The following is a 24,863-nucleotide window of genomic DNA, read 5'->3' as shown; positions in this document are numbered from 1 at the left end:
TCACTACAGGCACTTTTTTAATTTAAAAAAATTTTTTTTAATGTTTATTTTTTAAGAGAGCAAGAGAGAGGCAGAGCTCAAGCATGGGAGGGGCAGAGAGAGGGAGACAAAGAATTGGAAGTAGGCTCCATCCAGGCTCCGAGCTGTCAGCACAGAGCCTGATGCAGGGCTCAAACTCATGAACCATGAGATCATGACCTGAGCCAAAGTCAGACCCTTAACCGACTGAGCCACCCAGGTGCCCCTACCATACACACTCTTTAACTTGCTTCATTTCCTTTGTTTCATCTTAAACATCATTCCTCATCAGTACACAAAGTCCCTGCATTATTTTTAATGGCTTTTTTGTGCTTTTATGCCATAGTTTACTCATTCCAAGTGTATGTTTTAGGTTATTTCTTGGTTTTTTTGGGTTTTTTTTTTGTTTTTTTTGTTTGTTTGTTTTGGCCTGTTATAAAAAGTGCTACAAACATTCTTGCACAAATGTCTTTGAACATTTGTACATATATATTTATCAGGTACATTTATAGAATTGTAGTGGCCAGGTTAGGAGTCATGTGCATTTAAAATTTTCATTAGATGTTACATATTTTCCTCCCTAGAAATGTTTTGCCAACTTACAGGGCTCACCAGCATGTATGAGAATGCCTGTTCCCTCACACCTGGGTTGATACTGTGCACAAACTTGCACTCAGGTCTTGACTCGTCCTGGAAACCTTCCTTTATATCCATGTCCCACTCACACACTCCCTCTGCTCGCTCACTGGCTGCTATCCCCACACCGCCCTTGGGCCCACTTCTACGTCTGCCCCTACGACACACTTCCCAGTATGCTCTTGACGGTTTGAGGGAATGGACTGTCTAGTTAGTGCTCTCTCAACAATCCCTACCTTGTGCTTGGTGCGTAGGAGGCCCTCATGAGATATTGGGAGATCTCAGTGAATGGTAGCCGATGTCCCCACAAGACTTGGACGTAAATAGTATATTTACAGTAGTTGAACTGCTTATATTTAAAGGATTCTAGAGTTAGAGAATTTTTTTAATATAAAGCTGTTTTGAAATTTTTATTTATTTTTTTATTTTAAGTTGGCTCCATGCCCAATGTGGGGCTTAAACCACCCTGAGATCAAGAGTCACGTGCTCTACTGACTGAGCCAGCCAGGCACCCCTAGAGAATTTTTTTTAAAGGCATTTCTTATTCTAAACTCCAAACAAAGTAGGAACATCCCTCCTACCCAATGTTTATCTGTAGAGTGGGTAGATTTTACTCTAGAATCCTGGAGGGGATTCTATAAGGGTCTTCAGTCTTAGACAAATAGGGATTTTAGTAAGTTTTTTAAAATTTTTATTTATTTTGAGAGAGAGAGAGGGAGATGCAAGGAGAGAGGGAGAGAGAAAATCCCAAGCAGGCTCCATGCTGTCAGCACAAAGCCCAATGCGGGGCTCAAACTCAGGAACCATGAGATCATGACCTAAACAGGAACCAAAAGCTGAATATTCAACCAACTGAGCTACCCAGGTACCCCCAGACAAATAGGGATTTTAGATTAGAGCCTTTCATTCAACCAGGATTCATTGAAGCAGCATGGTAAAGTGGGAAGGGTATGGACTTGAGCCAGATGGCTTCATCAAAGGCTGTGCTGACTCCTTCCCCCTGGGCTCTGCCCACCACCCTCAGATCTGAAGAACCCAAGGAGCAGAGTGTGTCCCCCTAGAAGCTTTCTCAGTGGATCATTGGTGGGCATTGGACATTTCCTTAAGTTTATCGACATGTGAGAGGGAAGAAAGCCCCTCCCTGCCTTTGAGGTGCTACCAGCCTTGGGGGAGGGAGACATGGGCAGACCTGCAGAAACTGAGTAACAGCACAGCCTGACAGGGGCTGCACAGCACAGAAGCAGCGTGGGTGGAGACAGGGTCCCACTGCTCGGAGCCGAGGTGCGGAACCAGCACCCACTGGTGAGGGAAGTGAAGGCAGTGCCTGCACCTCAGTGTGTTGATGATGTGGTTGTACGAAGAATTCTTATATAGGACTTCCCAATTTGTAAACTGTTTTCTAAAACCCAGCTGACATCCATTCTGTTGAAATATAATCTCAACAGTTGATTTCATTAATAGCTAAATTACTTGGCTTTCTTGCGTGCTTTCTCATGTTCACAAAGCCCAAGTTTGACAGAGAAGATGGCTTTGACAGCTTCTCACTTAGGTAGCTTTTTCTGCCTACTAAGGGCAACTTATTTTAATTTAAAAATTACTTTAGGGGCGCCTGGGTGGCTCAGTCGGTTAAGAGTCTGACTTTGGCTCAGGTCATGATCTCACGGTTGGTGAGTTTGAGCCCCACATCAGGCTCCTCACTGACAGTGCAGAGCCTACTTGGGATTCCCTGTCTCTCCCTCTGCCTCTCTCTTGTCTTCTCTTCTCTCTCTCTCTCTCTCTCTCTCTCTCTCTCAAAATAAATAAATAAACTTTAAAAAAATTAAATAAAAATTACTTTAAATCTTGAGATGAAAATATGTTAATTCTCTAACCTAATGATGTGACATTCTCCCCAAATTCACAAAAGCTAACCTAATCGTGTGCCAGTCAAAGTACAGGTTACAACAGCTGTAGCAGAGAGAGTTCCAGAGTTGCTCAACAAGGTTGAGATTAGTTTGTACCAGCCTGAGTGTGGGCAGGTGGACCAGAATGGGGGGCAGCTCTGGGCCACAAGGTCATTCAGGACTCTGGCCAGTGGGCAGCTCTACCAGCTTCAACATGTGACTGCCGTCTCTGGGTCTGTGACAGCTGTTCCCCCAGCCAGCAGCAAGGGAGAAAGATAAGTTGGACAGCAAGCAGCTTTTGAAAGAGAGAGAGAGGAAGGAAGGAAGGAAGGAAGGAAGGAAGGAAGGAAGGAAGGAAGGAAGATAACAAGATGGATGGATGGGTGGATGGATGGATGGATGGATGGATGTTGAAATGGCACACATCACTCTGCTTACATCTCATCAGCCAAAAGTTGGTCATCTGGCCACACCTGGCTGCCAAAAAGCAGCCAGATGTCCTCTCTAGTTGGGCAGCCATTTGTCCAGCTCGCATAGGGAGGCTTCTGTTCCTGAAACAAAGGAGGGAGGATCTGGAGGATGTCAGCAGCCTGTGGCTGTCATGCTGCCTGTCTCTCAGGCACTGCAGACTTACCTGTCTGAAGCCAGATTTGCAGACTGCATGCGTCTCCTGCCCACCTCCAGCTGCTTCACCCGCGTTCCTCCTCATCTTCTCCTGGGCAGCACAGGTCATGCACATTCTTCCTCCATGCCGTGCATTTACTTCTTTTCCCCATCTGCCACAACCCTGCCGTGTTTTGCTGGGCCTCCCTGCCTTCAGTCCTGCCCACCCCAGTCCATCCCTTTCACAGCTTCCTGAATGACCCCTCAGCAAAGCAAGCCAGAGCACATGCCTCTCTGCTTTGATGGCTCCACAGCCCTCGGGCCCAGGTCCAGATGGCTCCCAGCAGCTTCCAGGGCCCATGGTGATCTGGCCTGGTTTCCTCTCTCCAGCTTCTTTCCCCCACTGCCCAGCAAAACTAACTCTTAAATGACTTCTCACACTCAGAACGCACCTCCACCTCTCTGCACATGCTCTCTCTCTTCCCCACAGCTCAGAGCCTTCTCTGTCCTTCTTGGTTTAGGGGTCTCCTTGCATCGGGGCTCTTCCTGAACGTGCCCGCAGTATGCACTCTCTGTGAGCTCACCAAGGGCAGGCACACTGGCTGTTCCTGCACAGGACTTTGTCCACAGTGGTGTCAGGAAGTGCTTTTTGAATGACTGGCAGTGCAGGTGTATTCCAGTAAGGCAAAGAAACAGCAGGTTGTAGTGGCTACCTGCCTTTTCACCTAGTCCATCTCTGAACCTTTGCACTTGTACCCCAAGAGCCAGTTTGAGCAATTCACCATGTCTGAGCACAGTCAGCTCGAGCTCTGTACCTCTGCTGTCTGTCTCTGGCAGATCAGATGCAACCTCCTCCATGAAGCTCTCCTTGTCTTCTGCACCCCTGCCAAAGGGTAGGGCCTCTTTTGCCTTGGTTTACTTTTTGCTTATGCCCTTATGTTATTATAACTTGTGTTACAACTTGTGTTACAGTATTCCCCCAACTAGCTGCTTTAAGACGACCTGATCTTGCTTTATCACCTATGTTACTTACCACTTCTTATACAAAAGCACCCCATAAACGTTGAGTTGAATTGTCTCAGCCCCATAAAAACTGTAAAAAAAAATCATCTCTAGAAATAGATATTCCTTCAGATGTCAGTAAAATGAAGCAGCCTCCTCAGGGAATCATTAGGTACTGAATTATGGGTCAGAGCGGCAAAAGTTTATTGAATGCTTCTATTGTGGTCCTGTCCCCAGCAGTGTGAGATGCCACAGTAAGCAACACAGACCTGCCCTCACCGCCCTGGAGCTTAGGGCCCCCTCCTCACTGCAGCGTGGCTCAGCCAGGCTGTTTAGCTCACAGTGTAGCAGGGGCTGATCATCCCACTGTAGGTTGTCATGAGCAGTGTGTTGGTTCATCTAATGCAGTGCTGGCCTCCCGGAGGCACTCCCCAGCCTGTGTACAGCACATTCAGTCACAGTCGCTGGTGGTACTAAGAGCTGTGCCTCAGCCACTGCCCTGAGAATGGTTAAAAGAGGGGGAGGGGCGCCTGGATGGCTCAGTCAGTTGGGCATCCGACTCTTGATTTTGGCTCAGGTCATGATCTTGTGGGTTCATGGGTTTGAGCCCCTAGTCGAGCTCCATGCTGAGCATGGAGCCTGCTTGGGATTCTCTCTCTCTCTGCCCCTCCCTTACTTGCTCTCTGTATCTTTCCCAAAATTAATAAAAATAAACTTTAAAAAGATGAGGGGGGGAGCGGGGGTGAAGCAGTGGTCAGTGGGAGAAGCTATTCATTTGATTTAAATTCTTTGTTTAAGCTTGTTATTCATGAATTTATTTCCATGTTTAATGGAAATTCTAGGCATCACTGTATTGAAATACAAATCATCACTCCAGAGAACTTAGCAGGTAGGCATTAAATATTAGATGGTAGAACAAACAGGAATTTGCTGAAGCTGTAGAATAAAATTTAAATTCCATGTTTTTAAATAGTATATAATGTTTACTCCTATGATTTTATTGTTGGCTTTTTAATTTTTTTAAAAAGAGCAAAAGAAATAGTTTATGACTTCTAAATAAACATCTTCAGAAAAGAGCCAGGGATCCAAATCAGTGTAACTGCTGATTTGTGTTTGGTTGTTTTCTATATAAATCACATAGGCTCTTGCATGGCGGGGATCTCAGCCTACTGCCTAAGCCACCAAAAGGTGGCTGCCTAAACCACCAGTTTATACTAGTTTATCATGAATAATTGTCAGAGCATCCATGTTAATGACTATAGGTTACAATGGTTCTCTATCTACAACTGTCTGTATTGAGCCCACCAGTGATGTGGGGTTTGGGGAATGTGGGGCCTCAACGTGCCCAGTGGGCCCACACACCCATGTCTCCAGGCCCAGCACCCCAATGTTCCATCACTTCCTCCTTTTACAATCTAGATATGTAGTAGGACTTGCTTTCTGCTCCATCATTTCACCTGAATTTGTGGACTTAGAAGAAGACTGGTCCACTTGTGTTTTCTGCAGGAACTGTAGACAGAATCCCTTGGAAACCTCTCCCCAGTGCCTTCATCCCTGGTTGAGGCAGCCCGGCATAAGCTAGTTCCAAAGGAGGCGAACTGATGAGAATCACTCAGTGACATAATCCTGTCATGGCTAGCAAAAATGGACAAATAAAAGAAGGGCTGTTAGTTTCTAGTCTGCTCCCTTAAAACATGGTCATGTGGGGCCTCAATGTTCCTTCCTTTCATGATGGTCTTGTGCCTCTGAAATGTCATTGCATTTTTTTGTTTGTTTTGCACTTTGCTTAAGTTCAGAACTTGGTCCAACCAACTTTATCAACTTACAGCCACGTTGTCTTACATGCCAATAAACTTGCAACCCTATGAAGTGAGCTGTGCCTGTATCATCTCAGAAAGAGTGCATGTTCATTCTGTTTCTCTTTTAAGGAACCTGACCACTGTACCAGCTCTTTGGAATATTCTATGATACTACATCATGAGTGACAGTAAATGTGATAGTCAGTTTTACAGTGTGCAAGTGGCAGACTCAACTTTCACTGTCCTGAAACGTTACCAGCAGTTGAAACCAATTGGCTCTGGAGCCCAAGGGATTGTTTGGTAAGTATGCTCTGTTTCAATAGCATGGACTGAGTTTTTGTCATAATAAAAACCCAATAAAATGAAGTTGTCAGAACTTAGAAACGCTGATGATTAAAAAAATACTCTTTTCTTTGCAATAGGTTTTTGAACTATATCAGATCAAGCTCTTGCTCTAGTTATATGTAGTCATATTGTAGGATACAGACCTCAATTCTTAGAATGCTGCATAAATTTATAGTTTGCGATTTTTCTTTTTTTCCCTTTGTTTTTTTTTCTTTTCTTTTCTTTTTTTTTTTTTTTTTTCCATTTCCCTGTCATTAGATACTAGACTAATAGGTATGACAGTGAGTTGTAACAGAAATTTGGAGTTTTATTCATTTCTTCATCCTGGCCACCTTTCCCCTCTCCCCCTTTTATCCCCAATCACTCCTATTCATTTCTAGGCGCCGTCACTGCAGTGCCTTGCCCTTCATTGGCAGGATGAGGCCAGTCAGTGTCATTATCACCCCATGGATTAACCAGGAAGGGCTGCTGTGTGAGGGGTTGGGCTGGCCGTCTCTTCCTTGGTGTCTCACTTCAACCATGTGTCCAGCCCGTCAGAACCGTTGGTCTGACCCTGAACCTTAGTCTCTTGCATGGTAAGACAGTCAGCTGCCGCGACATCACCGGCCAGCTAAAGGTAAAGTCTTTCACGTGTTTTCTAGACTACAGTTATCAGCGCTTCCCAAACTTTTCAACCCATAGTTTTCTGGGCAGGGCTTTTCTTTTCTTTTCTTTTCTTTTCTTTTTTTTTTTTTTTTTTCTTTTTTCTTTTTTGGGTCAATAAAAACAAGGTTGTCTTTGCATCTAAAATAAACTGTGATGGAGCTAAATATCCACTGTTTACAACTTGTAGGCAGAGGGGATTCAAGATAAAAGAGAACTAACTCTTCCAGATGTTCTGGTAGGGGGGCTTAATGTTGTCATTAGAGATTTTGAGTCTAGAGACCCAGCGCTTTGTAACTGATCCTCGGTTATGGAGACCTGAGATCCGGGAAATCCTTCCCGTTGTTCCCTTTAGCCTAGGTGGTTGGAGCCCTGGGAGCTAAGAGGAAATGACATTCAGAACTTCACAGAAAAACTAATGTAGGAGAAGGGGCTGTTTGGGAGGAATGCCCAGTCTGGGTCTAAAATAAGGGTGATCTTAATTTCCAAAAGATAACACACTGTATTGCTATTTAAATCCATTGTGCCAAGAGAAGTTTTAAAGTCATTGGATGGTTCAAGTGAGGACACTTTGAAATGTATAAAAAGTTCTAGACAATAAAACATTCTTTTGATTTATAATCCATCTCTTACTTGGAATTGCACAGTAGTTTGATACAGGTAATTTGGCAAGGCTGATATTAACAACATTTAATGTAATAACCACATTGAGAGTCAACCTCTCAATATGGTTCATAAGTAATTCTAAATAAAGTTCATGAGTAAAAAAAGTTCATAAGTAATTGCAAAATGGAAGGTTTTGTAAATGGGAGGCAGTTAAAATTAATGACTTCATTGCAGCATGTAAATAACAGTAAAATCACATGTTACTTTATAAAATACCATTTTGCAGAGATTGGTTTTGACTTCCAGGTTGTATACGCTACTTTTCATCTTTAATTTTTACAGACATGTTTAATAATGAAATTATTCATCACAGATGTGTATTTTTTATTAAAAATTTTTTAGTTTTTAAACAAAAGTTCCTAATATGCCATCATAAGCTAAACCTCATCTGAGAAAAGCAGTGGCAGAATTATAGTATGGAAAGTTCTGAATTAAAAAAAAATTTTTTTAACTCAGAGCCCAGAAATAAACCCATACATTTATGGCCAGTTGATTTTGGAAAAGTTCGCCACAGTCATCCATTGGGGAAAGAGCAGTCTCTTCAACAGATAGTGCTGGGGCAAGTGTATGTCCACATGCAGAAGGCACGTCATGTGTTGGACCCTTGCTTCACATTGTGTAAAAGGTTAACTCAAAATAAATCATTGACCTAAATGTAAGTGCTGGAAGCATAAACTCCTAAAAGAAAACCAGGGAAGCTTCATGACTTTGGATTCTTAGAAATGACACCAAAAACATGAGCAACAAAAGAACAAATTGGACTCCATCAAAATTTAAAACTTTGGTGCATCAAAGGACACTGTCAACAGAGTGAAGAAACCACCCACAAAATGGGGAAATGTTTGCAAATCATATATCTGGTAAGCGTCTAGTATCCGGAATGTATAAAGAACTCTTACAACTTTAAAAAGACAACCCAATTAAAAAAAAAAAAAAAAAAAAAAAAAAAAAAAAAAAAAAAAAACAAAACACAGCCGAAGGACTTGAATAGAATTTCCCCAGAGGGGATATATAAATAGATAATAAGCACATGCAGAGGTGCTCATCATTAGTCATTTGGGAAATGAAATCAAAACCACAGTGAGTTACAACTTCATACCCACTAGAATGGCCATGATCAACACAACAGAAAATAAAAAATGTTGGCAAGGATGTGAAGAAGTTAGAAGCCTCATGCATCGCTGGTGAGAATGTAAGATGCTGCGGCCTCTTGTGGAGAACAGTTTGACGGATCCTCAACGCAGAATTACCACGTGACCCAGTAACTACTCCTAGGTATATACCCCAAAGAATTAAAAGCCATCGTACCAACAAAAACTTACACAGATGCTTTGTACACTGTAACAAAGGTGTACACAGATGCTTGTAGCAGCAGTATTCGCAATAGCCAGAAGGTAGCCCAAATGTCCATCAGGAGATGATGAATAGATGCACAAATTGTGTTCTGTGCACACATAGGGTTTGATTCATAAAAGGACCAAAGCCCTGACACGTGCTACAACATGGATGATCCTCAAGAGCACGCTAAGTGAAAGAAGCCAGACGTTTATATGAGATGTCTAGAGTAGGTGGGTGCCTGGAGGCAAATGCAGACTGGTGGTTAGCAGAGGCAGGGGGGACGGGGGGATGGGACACAGCTGCTTACAGGGTATGGGCTTTCCCTTTGTGTTGACGGAAATCTTTTGGAATGATACAGAGCTGGTGTCCGCACAACATCATGAATAGACTGAACGCCACTGAATCATTCATTTTCAACTGGTTAATTTTGTGTGTCTGTGAATCTCACCTCAAATATTTTCTTTAAAAAAAAGAAAGCAAACTGGAGGGATGCCTGGGTCACTCAGCCTTGATCTCAGCGTTGTGAGTTCAAGCCCCACATTGGCGTGAAGTCTACTTTAAAAAAAAAAAAGCAAACCAGAAGGTGCCTTACAGCAAGGCTATTTTATCATTTTGTCATTTGGATATTTAACTCCTGATACTAAAGTATTGTATGTAATGGTATTTTTACATTGTACAGTGTGTAAAATATGTTGTCATTTCCCTGTAGTAGCTTGACTTCTATATTGACAGAATCTTAATAGTAAAGTCACTTAAATCTTAATGTTTTCCTTTACATGATTTCATGACAATTTTGTTAATACTTGTGGGAGCAGCTTTTTATCCCACATGCAGAAAGGTAGGCAGAAAGAAGTACATGAGGGCTAAAACCCTGACGCTGTTCTAAATCTCATCTCTTGCAAATCCCCATTTCCGTTAGCCTGAGTTTTGATTCTAAGGCAAGATCAAAGGCTGGGTTTTTGTTGTTTTCTGCTCAAGTGAGAAGTCATTACTTGGAACTAATTAAGCTTAATTAATTAATTAAAACTTGATGAGCCCATGCGCAGCTAACAGTTTATTTCACAATCTTCGATGTCACTATTCACTTAGCTTTGTAACCCAGTTACTTGTTACCAAACCAAAGCCTGTTGGGCTAACTTCACAGGATGCATGGAAAAGGGGTTAGTTAACTTGATTCAGATGACTGATGTCTTCTGGTAGAGATGTGTGTACAGCTGTGAAAATCTTTCTTGGGCTTCTGGGATGTTTCATCTGTTGGCCTTCAGATGAAGTGCTATTCTGGGAGCTGGGCCTATATAGTTGGAGACCTGCCTTCTGTTATCACGTCATTGCTCCTTTCTCCCAGAGTCTGTGTGGCCTTGCTGTTGGCCAGGCGGGTGGGTGACTGACTGCTCCTCGCCTTGCCGGTGGGCTTGAGGCTTTGGGGTCCCCTTGAGCCACAGCAATGGTGATCCTCAGAATGAGAGAGTACTTCCCCTGTGATACCCGCTCCACCCCATCTTCTGAGGATTTTTTCCCAGATCTGTTTTGCACAGCATCGTGGGTATTGGCATTCTGCTTTGAGGGCCTCAAAAGAAAAGTGTTCAGTATGCGGTGCAAGGAGAGGGTCTTTCACCCTCTCCTAGAAACTACTAACTACCGTTAGTTATAAACTACTAACGGTACCAGTCAGGCCCCTTTTTTTCCTCCAGTGACAGAAGGGCCCGAGTGTCCCCCACCATCAAGCCCTAACTTCTAGATAACTGGTTCTCTGCAGCCGTTCTTTCCCTGCAAACATGACCATTACTTTTGTCCCCACTGCATGTGGGGATTGGATTGTCCTCAGAAGCCCACCAGTCTTTAAGACACTGTCACTGGTCTTTCAAGACTAATCTCATCTATGAAACATCCCCAGCTAATCTCAGCTCACATTTAGAATAAAGTCTCCTCTCTGATTGAACCAAATGCTTCATTGATGTGCACACCACGTGAGCGTGCGCGCGCGCGCACACACACACACACACACACTTCAGAACTAGAAGATAATAGATTTGTGTTTTAAATCAAATTTGTGGTAATTTGTTACAACAGCAATAGGAAACTAACAGAGGCATATGTGTTCTTACATTTTTGAAAATAAAATGTAGTAGCAATAGTGCATGGTTTACAAAACTTGTTAATCATCTGTGTAAACTAGAGCTTTATGAAGACCTAGGGACTAGGGTGCAGCGAAACCAAAGTGCAGGTACTGGTCTGGGATTAAGTGGAAGAGCTGGGACCAGAGGAAAATATTCTGCCTCTTAATTTTGAATAGCTTTTGCAATTGCCTCTTGTTTCCATATTTTTGTTCATTAAAAATGTTAGTGAAATAGGGGTGCCTGGGTGGCTCAGTTGGTTAAGCATCCGACTCTTGACTTCAGCTAGGGTCGTGATCTCACAGTTTATGAGATCGAGCCCCACGTTGGACTCCACACTGTCAAGCGTAGAGCCTGCTTGGTATATTCTCTCTTTCCCTCTCTGTCTCTCTGCCCCTGCCCTGCTTTCTCTCTCTCTGTCAAAATAAATAAACATTTTAAAAATGTTAATGAAATAAATTAGGAAGTAAGTTTTGAAATCTTTATCACTTTGAATCATTCATAAATATCAACTATATTATTTTGTAAAATTAAGTAACTGCAAGATTTTGTTGAAGCTGTAGCGGGGGAAAAGTGTGTACATTTCTTTCTTATCTGTTCAGTTTTTCTTTCTCCTAAAATCTCAAGTTGTTCAGCCAAAATAGTGAGAATTATCTGTTTTATGGAACACTTGCATGAAGTTTTTAACTTAAAAAAAAAAGTTTAATGTTAGATCTGGCAGACCCTAGAAGTCACAGTTACAACCTGAGCATTAAATGGTTAGTCTGGCTTTTACTCCTTTATCTTTCTAGCTCTGTTCACCCATGAATGTCAGCCTCTTCTTACACTGTTTTATTTTCTCTCCACTAGTATGAGTAAATAAACATATAATGTCTGTAACAAAATTTCTGCGATAAAGAAGATTTATAGTGTAAAGCACAGGAAGCCTGTGATGTAGGAAAACTGAGCTCCAAGGCCGGCTCTGATCCACACACTGGTAGTTCTTTGTGACCTTGGACAAATCCTTGGGTCTTTGTATGTCTTAACAGTCTCACCTCTAAAGTGAGCAGTTTTAGAGCTTCTGTATTAGAATGATTGATCAGATACCCAACAAAGAGAGCAGGAGGGCACTGACAGTAGTCAGTGGGATGAGAGCTTTTAACACATTTCTGAAATGTAAGAAGTAATTGGAAACTTGATGCAGATAAACAGAGCAGGGGAAGTGAGAATAAGTAGCTGAGACATTTGCAGTGAGGAAGAGAACCTATCTAGAGTAAAACCCCAAAGAGGCTGTAGGTGTAGGGATGACAGAGACAGAAAACGAAGGTGAAACAAGTGCCCAGAAATAGGGGTGTTAATTAAAAGTGTGTCTATGAAACAGTTGTGCTAGTTGGCTACCCACATCCGCCCGCCATCCCCGTGCTCAGCATTTGCGCCTAGAGAGCAAGTAGGTGAGTGAAGAATTACTAGGCTAGGATCTGAGGATGGACAGAATCCTAGTAGGGGAAGCCCAAATTTGTGGCTCTTTCCTCTGAGGACATTTGAGAATTCTAGAGTGCATAGCTGAGAGATTGAGTAATACTTTGGATTGCCTTGGGTGACCAGCAGATTGGAGCCCAGGGTCCTATAAGGGGCCAGGTGAACTTTTTGCCTTGACCAAAAAAAGACTGCACCCAAGAAGTTAAAAATGAGCCCGAAAGAAAATGTTAAAAAAAAATTTTTTTTAAAGCGGGGTGGGGGGGGGGGCGCCTGGGTGACAGCTTTGGCTCAGGTCATGATCTCACAGTTCGTGGGTTTGAGCCCTGCGTCAGGCTCTGTGCCGGCAGCTCAGAGCCTGGAGCCTGCTTCGGATTCTGTGTCTCCCTCTCTCTGTGCCCCTCCCCCACTCCCGCTCTGTCTCTCTCTGTCCCTCAAAAATGAATAAATGTTAAAAAAAAAAATTAAAAAAAAAAAAAGAATGAACCTGAAAGAAATGGACCCTTGCAGGCACTGCCACTCAGCCTCAAATCACCTCATTTGCTGAACTTGAAGTGAACCCAAATTGCTAGTGCCCCCCACCAGGTGCCCAGCAGAAGTGAATTTAAATTCTAGATATCAAGCTATTTCTAGATAGCAAGCAGTTCTGCAAGTGCAAGGCCCCACACACCATCACAAATGACTTGTCACACAGGAGAATAGACAACATGCATGTGACCCAGCACAAACAGAAAAGAAACAGATCCACAGGGGATATTAGTGTTATTGGATCCAAACTTTAAATAGCTATGGCGTTGTGTTCAGGATGGTAAAAGGCAAGATGAAAAATTTTTGGTAGAAAAGTGAAGACTTAAAAAAAAAAACTAAATTGAAATTCTAGAACTGTAAGATATAGAAATTAAATTATGAAGTTAATGGATGGGTTTGATGGCATATTAGATATAACCAAAGAGAGATTTAGTGATCTGAAAGGTGGGTCAGGAAAAAAAAAAAAATTCAGTGGGGCACCTGGGTAGCTCAGTTGGTTGAGCGTCCGACTTCAGCTCAGGTCGTGATCTCATGGCTCATGAGTTCAAGCCCTGCGTCAGGCTCTGAGCTGAGCCTGTTTTGGATTCTATGTCTCCTTCTCTCTCTGCCCCTCCTCCGGCTCACACTCCTGTCTCTCCAAAAAACTAAATAAACATTAAAAAAAATTTCAGAATGAAGCCTGGAGAGACAAAAGGGTAGAAAAATACAGAAGAGAGGATGTTTTCATTTTCTATGGCTGCATAATAAGTTACCGCAAACTTGGTGTTTTAAAGCAACACTCATTTATGATTTCATACTTCTCGTAGGTCAGAAATCTGCATGGGCTTGCCCGGGTTCTTGCCCAACATCTCATGAGGCTGAAATCAAGATGATGGCTGGACTGTGCTCTTATCTGGAGGCTCCAGGAAAGAATGTGCTTCCAAGCACATTCGCAGGACCCAGTTGCTTGCAGCCGTAGGTCTGAGGTCCCCATCCCTCACTGTCTGTCAGCCAAAGGCCATTGTGCTCGTAGGGACTCCTGCATTCCTTCTCACATGGCCCCCTCCACCTTAAAGACAGCAGTGGCACGTCTAATCCTTCTCAGGATAAAAATCTCTCAGACTTTCCCCTCTTCCCACCAGCCAGAGCAAACTCTGCTTCTAAAGAGCTGTTGTGGGACACCTGGATGGCTTGGTTAGCATCTGACTTCAGTGAAGGTCATGATCTCATGGTTTGTGAGTTCGAGCCCCACATCAGGCTATGCACTGACAGCTAGGAGCTTGGAGCCTGCTTCGGATTCTGTGTCTCCCTCTCTCTCTGCCCCTCCTCCACTCATGCTCTATCTCGGTCTCTCTCAAAGATAAATAAACATTAAAAAAGGGGGGGTGTCTGTTGTGATTAGATTAGACCCCATCTCCCATTTGTTAATGAGTATGCTTAGCCCCATTTATAGAACACAGGGTCAGCATACATAAAAACCAAATGCCTAGAAATTGGTACAGGGAAACACTTTGACAGTGCTTCAGTGTTCCTACTCTTAGCTATCTACTCATCAGAAATGCGTGTATAAGGAACCCAGAGCCATGTGTGAGAATGTTTATGACCATGTTTCTTATAATTGCTAGCAAACTGAAAATAACTGAAGTATACATCAACATTATATCATGTAGTCATGCAAAGGAATATTATAGCAATGACACACAATGAATTCTAGCTACACACAACAATAGGTGAGTGTCCCAGATGTAATGTTGAGTGAAAGAAGTCAGACACAGTTTAAAAAACCAGACAAAAATAAGCCATGGGGTGGGAGGGGGAGGGAGCTTGAAGATGCATGTTTAGCTGGTAAAAGCAAGGAGGTGATGATCATGAAAATCAGAATTAGTTATCTTTGGAGACAGGAGGGATAGTGACTAGTAAGGGGAGGCTTTGGGGATGCTGAAGAAACATGATTCTTTGTGACACATCATTGAACTGAGGAACAGGAAGAGAAGCAAAGGGATGAAAATCAGACAAGCAACGTTGGAAATCCGTGGAGTTCCAAGAGAAAGCTGATTTTGAAGTCAGAAGACAAACTATCAGTCAAGGCTGAGGGCAGAACAAGATCATTTATCTTCCATGGACTCTTTCTGAAGCAATTCCTTGAGGATGTACTCCACCAAGAAAGAGAATACAGGAACATATATGACCAGAAGCATGGAGACCAGTGAAAAGAAGTCCCAAGGTGGTGGCTTTACAGCAGGCCGTGAAAGAAACTCCAAGAAAACATATCTTCAAAAAAATGGAATAGACTTTAAACAATAGCTCATGTGAGCGAGAAGGTGGGAAGCACGGGGGATAGACTTTAGAAAAGGATATTTTTCTTCTCTTAAAAAGAAAAAATGCTGGGGTGCCTGGGTGGCTTAGTCAGGTAAGCATCCAACTTGGGCTTAGGTCATGATCTCATAGTTCATGGGTTCGAACCCCACGTCGGGCTCTGTACTGATGGCTCAGAGCCTAGAACCTGCTTCGGATTCTGTGTCTTCCTCTCTCTCTGCCCCTCCCCCTCTCATGCTCCATCTCTCTCTCTCTCAAAAATAAATAAATATTTTAAAAAAAGAAAAAATGCTTATTGGAATCTTATGGTGGAACAGCTAGAAGAAGTCATGGCCTAAAGTGTCAAACAGCTTTAAAAAGACATGATGTTTGAGCAACTGATGGGATGTAAGAAAAGAAAATCCATCTGACTTTGATGCCAGAAACAATCTCATTCCCTTGTGAGTGACAAGAAGGGTCATGTGATCCTTGGAAAATGAACTGTCATCCTGGCTCTGCTGTTAGAGACATTTGCGTGTGCATGCATACATACTCTGTGTGTCTTGGCTTTCAACTTGTAGACACATCCGAAAGAAGACACACGGAAGACGTGGTTGTAGAGACCGAACAGATACGTTCTCTAGCTTGACCATTCGAGACAGAAGTTTGGAGGAGGGGAAAGAGAGTAGAGCCCTGAAGGCAAAAGAGATGGAAGGTGATGGTCTTATCTTACATACTGGGAGTCCAGAGGCTCCCTTGAAGGTTGATGGAACAAGAAATTTAGGCACGTTGTTTCAAGTTACAAAGGTAAACAAGGGAAAAGTTCAAAATGACGTGAGAGCAAAAAGCTGGGAAGAGTTGGGGGTTTCAAGTAAGTAGTTAAATCTTCAGTTTGGCGGAGTAGACAGACAATTTCTGAAGTTGATACATGAGGAAACGGTAATAAAAGTATATTCATCTGGAGTTGAGAAGTGACCACAAGAATTAAAACCAGGAAAAATCGAAGGTGGTTGCTCCTGCAGTTCAAACTACTAGTGGGGAAGTAGGTGTCTGCTCAGAAGCTCAGAATTAGTCCATTTGGCTCATTTGGGACAAAAACTTTTGAGATCAAGAAAGGTGTGTCTGTTTTCAAGTTCTTAACACTGAAAAATATATGTAGGTACAAATGCACATGTATATATGTACATTAATTATCTGTTGCACAATAGATTTATCTTTAACATTTTATAATTCATATGAATGATGCATTTCCATATGGGCATGTGGATTTACGTATGTGTATACGTGTACACATAATGTGAACTGAATTAAAAGAGAAACAATTACAAAGCCACGTGAAGTTTCTAATCATTAACCAAATGCTACCAGGACAGCCTTCAATTTAAAACCCATTCAATTAAGTTAGGGCTGTTGGCAAAAAAAAAAAAAACAAAAAAAAAAAACAAACAACATTAATAGAAGTGTATAAGTGGAAACAATGTTACAAACTGAATAGAATAAATAGAAACTGTTTTAAATGGTGCTTCAGTTCTGAGGTGGTCTTTGGCAGCCTTTAACCTCTGATGTACTATTAGTACTAATTTGTACAAAATGTACCATCAGGCTACTCAATTCTCCCTATTTTCTGGAGGAAAAGGAACTATAAATTTCAACTGGGAACTTGAGATGCCAGAAACACAGCCTCTGCAGGATTTTATTCTTACTATAACAGTACAAGGAGTTATTTCTAGTAGAATTTTATATATAGTAATTGCTTACGTTAGCGGTTTTGTATCTTGAGGATTTACCATGAGCTGAGATCTTGGCTTCTGTTTTCTCTTTAGATTTTTTTGTCTGGGAAAAACACAATCAAACTTATATTTATTATATTCTTCTCATGATCTCAACCATTTCCTCCACCATTATACTCCAGAATATACTTCTATTTTATTCTGTGATAACCAGTGACCCCCCCCCCGCCCCAACTTATTGGCATATTTAAACTGAAGACTTCGTTTCTTGACTAGTCTTACATCCTGTGTATTGAATTACTTGGTTCTGAATATAATGATATCAACTAATATGATGAGAAGTCAGTGTGCAAAGAATCGTTGAATCCCATCCTAACTGTAGCTGCCCTGTCTGTACCTCTGCAGAGCAGTGAGTCCGTCCCACATTCTCAGACAACTTACCTTGGTCTTGACGTGTAGAAGTACCTTGAGTAGAAACAAGCAGAAAGAGATTTCCTTATTTGTTACTTATTTAAAAAGATAATGCCTTGAATGTACATTCTACATTGCAGTATTTCCAGAATCATCCTAATGGGCTCCTTATTATATTTCCTAATTATAGTGCTGCTTTTGATACAGTTCTTGGGATAAATGTTGCAGTCAAGAAACTAAGCCGTCCTTTTCAGAATCAAACCCATGCAAAGAGAGCTTATCGTGAACTCGTCCTCTTAAAATGTGTCAATCATAAAAATGTAAGTTATGTCTATGTTTTCTCCATATAATGTTGTCCATAATGGGATAATCTTCTGGGTCTTTGGATATATATTGGGTTTAGACTTAGGGTAAACTGCTAATAACAGTAACCATTTAAATGATTATATTTTATTTATAAAATTCTTTTTTTAAATAACTTTTTTAAGTTTATTTGTTTTGAGAGAGACAGCATGAGTCTGGGGAGGGCCAGAAGGAGAGGAAGAGAGAGAATCCCAAGCAGGCTCTGCATTGTCAACACAGAGCCCCATGTGGGGCTTGAACCCATGAGACCGTGAGATCATGACCTGAGCTGAAACCGAGAGTCAGACGCTTAACCGACTGAGCCACCCAGGCACCCCTGTTGATAAAATTCTTAATTAACCTTGGGGAAATTGAAGTCAGCCAGAAGCAGCATGGTCCAGTTTGGGTCACTGAAGAGGGTTAGCAATATCAATTAACCCTGTAACCATTTGAGTTTCAGTATTTCTATTTCTACAAAATGGCAATAGTATGAACCTAACAAACTGAGACACTACATATTCTTTTTAGAAAAACATTGTTCTAGAAGTAGCTTTTTACCTTGTACTGTGGACATTTCAGGTTTAAATATGTCAGTAGATAGTGTGATATTCAAGATAGCTGTACTTGGCATCTCCACAGAAATCAAAGCACTGTAAATTTTAAGGAGAAATTGTAAGTTTCCAGAAAATGAGGTACTCAGGCACATTGGATGTCCACCACTAGTCTCTAAGCATTATTGTAAGCATGATTTTGATAACCTTGCCTTGTTATAAAAAAAATCATCACATGTTATGTCTGGAAGGGTCTTTGGAGATCACCCCTTGTGACCCCTTTTTTTGTTGATGAGTATTTAATACTACACTCAATTTCATGCTGCTCCCTTTGTTTTAGCATAAATGCTGGATCTTTCTGGTATAGGGACATCACATACAAAACTAAGATAAGTTTATTCTTTTGAGTTTGTTTTTAACTTCTCCAGTGTATGCTTTATTTTACTTTTATATTTAAAAATTTTTTTCAGATTATACAAAAGTATGGTTATTATTTTTTTAATTCAAACAATATAAACAAAGGGGCAAAAATCCTTGAATCCCACAGTTCATTATCATTAACATTTTGGTGAGCATTCTTACATACGTATGTACATACACACATGAACTCGACCTTCTGTGTTATTGTAAATACTGCTTTTTCCCTCATGGAATGTTTCTGGACCTCAGGTATATTAATGAACATACATGGAAACCATTTTTTAAATGGTACAGATGCACAGTATTTATTTAACTAGTCACCTGTTCCTGGATATTTAGATTGTTTCCAGTTTTTGCTATTATAATCAATACTGCCACAAACATCCTTAACATGTACTTCGCACGCTTGTCCAGGTCAACTTCTTGGCCAAAGCGTACTCTGCGCACTTCTGGTTTTAATATATGCTGACACATTGACCTCAAGAAAGACCATCAATTTTACACTTCCATTAAGAGTATCTGAGAATGGGGTGCCTGGATGGCTCAGTCGGTTGTGTGTCCAACTTCAGCTCAGGTCATGATCTCATGGTTCCTGAGTTTGAGCCCCGCATCAGGCTTACTGCTGTCAGCACAGAGCCTGCTTCGGAGCTTCTGTCTCCTTCTCTCCCTGCCCTTCCCCACCTCTCAAAAATGAATAAACATTTATACACACACACACACACACACACACACAAACACACACACATACACACATATACATATGTATACATATACGTGTGTGTGTGTGTGTGTATATGTATATTTATAAAAGACTATCTGAGATTTTTGTTGTACTTTACCAATCTAAGAGATGACAAATGATATCTTATTCTTACTTGTGAAGTTGAGTTCTTTTCCATATTTCTATTAGCCATTTATTTTTAAAGAATTTGTTTTCTGTGGCCTTTGTCCATTTTTCTCTTGGGCTGTTGGTGTCTTTCTTATGCATTTAGAGAGGATCTTTGGATGCTAAAGCTACCAACTCTCACTTCTTTTCCATTTGACCCCAATTAAGTTGTTTTTGCCATGCTTTTTTTTTTTTAATCTCAGTTTGGGTTTAATGTAGTAAAATTTTGTAGGTTTCCTGTCATGCTTAGAAAAAGGCTTTTCTACATTAGAATTACATAAATGTTTATCCATGTTTTAATGTTTTATGATTTCATGATTTACGTTTAAATCTTTGTTCCATTTGGAGTTGATGTGAAGATTGAAGTATGGATCCGATTTTATTTTTCCCTCGGTTAACCAGCCACCCCGGTCCTATATACTGAATCATTCCTCTTTCCCTTGGTCATTTGAAATGACTGAGGATGTGTGTTTGATGCTCAAGCAGTGGGACTCATCACTTAACTGTTGGGGTGCCAGGACCAAGGCCTGTGGTAGAGGCCTTTCTAGAACCCTCTTTAAGTAAATACATAACACTGTGAGGGGTTCATCTTCGTCATACTAAAGATACAAGTTTCACCTTCATATTTCAAAGCTTTAGAAATTTGTAGATAGTATTTAAGTTTTCACAGTTAACATATTGCTTTGTTTAGTCTTTTTCTACCCACAATTTCTATTCTTTTATGTTCAGAGCCTGAAAGACATTATATGTTAAAATTCTGTCATAATAAGTTACTAGAAACACATAAAATGTGATTTGATTAAAAGTACATCTTATTTCCAAGGTGAGAACCCTAATCATTTTACTTTTCTCAAATGCCACGTAATAGGATATTTTTGGTAAAGCTAATAACAATAATATATACTGAGTTCTGCTGTGATTTTTCAGTTTTAGTACATTTTAACATTAAACTTAATTTTTATAGTTAAAGTTATGACATGCTGAGGTAAAATAAATTTTCTTTTCAGATAATTAGTTTGTTAAATGTGTTTACACCACAGAAGACTCTAGAAGAATTTCAAGATGTGTAAGTATCATTTTTACTCAGTGATGCACTGTGTATCAAAGACTGAAAACTTAGAAAAATAACTGCTTGTTTTACTTAGGAAATGTAGGTAGTAGCTATACATTTATTTATTTGTTTGTTTGTTTATTTATTTAAGAGAGAGAGAGAGAGAGAGAGGGCACATGTGAGCAGTGGAGGGTCAGAGAGAGGGAGAGAGAGAATCCCAAGCAGGCTCTGCGCTGCCAGCATGGAGCCAAACGCTGGTCTCAATCCCTCAAACTGAGATCGTGACCTGAGCCGAAATCCAGAGTTGGACGTTTAATCGACTGAGCCAACCAGGCGCCCCAAGTAGCAGTATAGTTTTAATGATAGACACTTTTTTCTCTGGAGAAATGTTAAGAAAGATCGATAATAATATTCAGTATTTGTGCCTAGATATTATCATCTCCATAACAGGTAAAGGATGACCGAAAATAATTCTTCAGAGGAGACAGTGACCATTAATGCTGCCAATTCACTTTGCTGAAATACAAAATGTTTTTCTCCACTCCCCCAAAACCCAGGATTGTAGGGTTTGAGTGTTTATAATTATTATTTGAAATTATTATGTTGTTAAATATTGTATGTTTCCACAATCTGAAATAGAATTATCTTAGAATAAAATGTTAATTTATCATATTGAAATGCCCAATTCATCCTAAATTTACTGGTGTATTCATTGAAAAAATATTTGATTGCCATTTGTGTGCTAAGCACTCTCTTGGACCTGGCATACTTTAGTGACCCAAAGCAGGCAAAAATCCCTTTTATTATTTAAAATTGCAGGTGAGGGGCATCTGGGTGGCTCAGTTTCTTAAGCATCTGACTCTTTTCTTTTTTAATTCTTTTTTTAATGTTTATTTATTCTTGAGAGATAGAGACAGCGCAAGCAGGGGAGGGGCAGAGAGAGAGGGAGACACAGAATCCAAAGAATTCTCCAGGCTCTGAGCTGTCAGCACAGAGCCCGACCCAGAGCTTGAACCCACAAACCACGAGGTCATGACCTGAGCCAAAGTCAGACACTTAACCGACTGAGCCACCCAGGTGCCCCTTAAGCATCTGACTCTTGATTGATCTCCCCTCAGGTCTTGATCAGAGTTGTGAGTTCAAGCCCCATATTAGGTTCTGTGCTGGGCTTGGAGCCTACTTAAAAAAAAAAAAAAATTGCGGGTGGTCATAGTCCTTCTGAGAGCTTTTGAGGAGGCCAGAGAAGATAAGCAATCAGCACAAGCAGGGCAATGATGCCATCATAAGAATGTGGCAAGTGCTCTGGAAGAAGTGGGGCATGGTGTAGGGGTCAGTAGTGCTGGCAGTTAAGAGTCAGGCTGCAATCGTAAGCAGGGTGGTAGGAGAAAGACATCACTGGATTGGTGACATTTAAAGAAAGCCTTGAAAGAGGTGAGGGGTTAGTCCTACAGGTATTTGAGGGAAGATGGTATCAAGATAGAAGGAACGGCAGAAGGTGTGGAAGTGGGGCCATTCCTGGTGGGCTCTGAGTTGCAAGTGGCCGGTGTGGCTGGAGTTGGGCAGCAGAGGAGAGAAGTGGGGGACGCTCAGAGAAGTGATGGGGCCAGACACTGCCAGGCCTCTGGGCTATTGTAAGGACTTCCTTCTACTCTAAGACAAGGCAGTGAGGCTTGAGCAGAGGCATGAGCTTCTCTGACTTACATTTATATTTTCAAAGAATAACTTTGGTTTCTGGGTTGCGGTGTGGAGGACTGGGGTGTGGAGGACTGCAGTGTGGGGACTGTGGTGCAAGGACTGCAGTGTGCAGGACTGTGGCATGGAGGACTGTGGTGTGAGTACTACAATGTGAGGACTGCAATGTGACGACTGCAATGTGAGGACTTCAGTGTGGAGGACTCCACCATGGAGGATTGTGGTGTGAGGATTGTAGTGTGAGGATTGTGGTGTGAGGACTGTAGTGTGAGGACTGCGGCGTGGAGGACTGCGGTATGAGGACTGCAGTGTGGAGGACTGTGGTGTGAGGACTGCAGTGTGAGAACTGCGGCATGGAGGACTGTGGCATAGAGGACTGCGGTGTGAGGACTGCAGTGTGAGAACTGCGGTGTGAGGACTGCGGTGTGGAGGACTACAGCGTGGAGGACTACAGTGTGGAGGACTGTAGTGTGAGGACTGCGGTGTGGAGGACTGTAGTGTGAGGACTGCGGTGTGGAGACCTCACTGTGGAGGACTACAGTGTGAGGACTGCAGTGTGAAGGACTGTAGCATGAGGACTGTGGTGTGGAGGACTGCGGTGTGGAGAACTCCACCATGGAGGATTGTGGTGTGAGGATTGTGGTGTGAGGACTGTAGTGTGAGGACTGCGGCGTGGAGAACTGTAGTGTGAGGACTGTAGTGTGAGGACTGTGGCATAGAGGACTGCGGTGTGAGGACTGCGGTGTGGAGGACTGCGGTGTGAGGACTGCAGTGTGGAGGACTACAGCGTGGAGGACTACAGTGTGGAGGACTACAGTGTGGAGGACTGTAGTGTGAGGACTGCGGTGTGGAGGACTGTAGTGTGAGGACTGCGGTGTGGAGGACCTCACTGTGGAGGACTACAGTGTGAGGACTGCAGTGTGAAGGACTGTAGCATGAGGACTGTGGTGTGGAGGACTGCGGCGTGGAGAACTGTAGTGTGAGGACTGTAGTGTGAGGATTGCGGTGTGGAGGACTTCAGTATGAGGACTGCAGTGTGGAGGACTGTGGTGTGAGGACTGTGGTGTGAGGACTGCGGCGTGAGGACTGCAGTGTGGAGGACTGTAGTGTGAGGACTGCGGTGTGGAGGACTTCAGTATGAGGACTGCAGTGTGGAGGACTGTGGTGTGAGGACTGTGGTGTGAGGACTGCGGCGTGAGGACTGCGGTGTGGAGGACTGTAGTGTGAGGACTGCAGTGTGGAAGACTGCAGTGTGAGGGCTGCAGTGTGGAGGACTGCAGTGTGGAGGACTATAGTGTGAGGACTGTAGTGTGAGCACTGCGGCATGGAGGACTGCAGTGTGCAGGACTGCAGTGTGGAGGACTGTGGCATGGAGGACTGCAGTGTGAGGACTCCACCATGGAGGACCGCAGTGTGAGGACTGCAGTATGAGGAATGCGGTGCGGAGGACTGCAGTGTGGAGGACTCCACCGTGGAGGATTGTGGTGTGAGGACGGTAGTGTGAGGATTGTAATGTGGAGGACTCCTCTGTGGAGGACTGCAGTGTGAGGGTAGGGGAGTCGAGAGCAGAGCCTGGCGCTGGCCCGAGCCCCTTCTAGGTTAAAGGTGCTCCCAGCTGAAATGAGGTGGGCTGCAGGCTGAGCAGACTGGAGGGCAAGGTAGAAGCCGGGATCAGTGTTGGACATGGGCCTCGAGACATCTCTTGGATGCCCAAGTCGGCCTGGGAACTGGGCGTTTGGGAGAGGGGCCTGGGTGGAGGGTAGGAACTTGAGAGTTGATGGTCTGTGAATGGTACTTAAAGCATTGAGATCAGAGATCAGAGTAGATGACCAAGACTTGTGATAGAGAAGAGGAGGAGGCCAAGGACCAAGGGTTGGCAGCCCCAACGGTAAGAAGTTGGGGAAAGGAGCAGGGCACGATCAGCCAGGGACATTTTGTGACACGGCAGTAAGTCATCAGGAGCCTTGAGGAGGACAGTGTCAGCAGAGGGGTGGGGCTTATGCCCCACTTACTCAAAATGGGAGTAAAAGAAAATGGGAGAAGAATTGGAGATGCCAAGTATACAGACCTCTTTGGGGAGTTTTGCTTGCAGACAGAATAAGAATATGGAGCACAGCTGGTGGGAGAAGAAGGTCAGAAATTTTCTTTTTTTTTTTTAATTTTTAAAAAGAATTTTTTAACCTTTATTTTTTGAGAGAGAGACAGTGTGAGTGGGGTCGGGGCAGAGAGAGAGGGAGACACAGAATCTGAAGCAGACTCCAGGCTCCAAGCTGTCAGCACAGAGCCTGACACGGGGCTCGAACTCATGAACCATGAGATCATGACCTGAGCCGAACTCGGACCCTTAACCGACTGAGCTACCCAGGTGCCCCAAGGTCAGAAATTTTCTTAAGGTGAAGCAAGTAACAGCATGGTTTCTATCCTGGTAAGTATGATCCAGTAGCAAAAAATAAATAAATAAATAAAAATAAAGATTT

At 42.6% G+C, this 24,863-nt stretch overlaps 1 protein-coding gene across 4 annotated transcripts in view; it reads left to right on the top strand.

Annotated features, from left to right (window-relative positions):
- The window catches only part of MAPK9 (mitogen-activated protein kinase 9), a 58,996-nt gene that overhangs the window by 10,793 nt on the left and 23,340 nt on the right, over positions 1 to 24,863 (top strand). For 3 of the 4 annotated variants that reach the window (XM_019469700.2, XM_019469699.2, XM_019469701.2), the window contains exons 2-4: positions 6,071 to 6,241; positions 17,635 to 17,764; positions 20,651 to 20,709. In XM_019469700.2, coding sequence (XP_019325245.1) covers positions 6,120 to 6,241; positions 17,635 to 17,764; positions 20,651 to 20,709 — 311 coding nt within the window. In that variant the 5' untranslated portion in view covers positions 6,071 to 6,119. Of the gene's footprint in view, positions 1 to 6,070; positions 6,242 to 6,666; positions 6,903 to 17,634; positions 17,765 to 20,650; positions 20,710 to 24,863 lie in introns of those variants that run through there. The other variant, XM_019469702.2, reaches the window with a different exon arrangement.

Source organism: Panthera pardus, unplaced genomic scaffold (genome assembly GCF_024362965.1).
Source record: "Panthera pardus isolate Hobbes unplaced genomic scaffold, ASM2436296v1 HiC_scaffold_2, whole genome shotgun sequence".
Classification (NCBI taxonomy): domain Eukaryota; kingdom Metazoa; phylum Chordata; class Mammalia; order Carnivora; family Felidae; genus Panthera; species Panthera pardus.
This window is presented reverse-complemented; position numbering and strand designations above follow the sequence as displayed.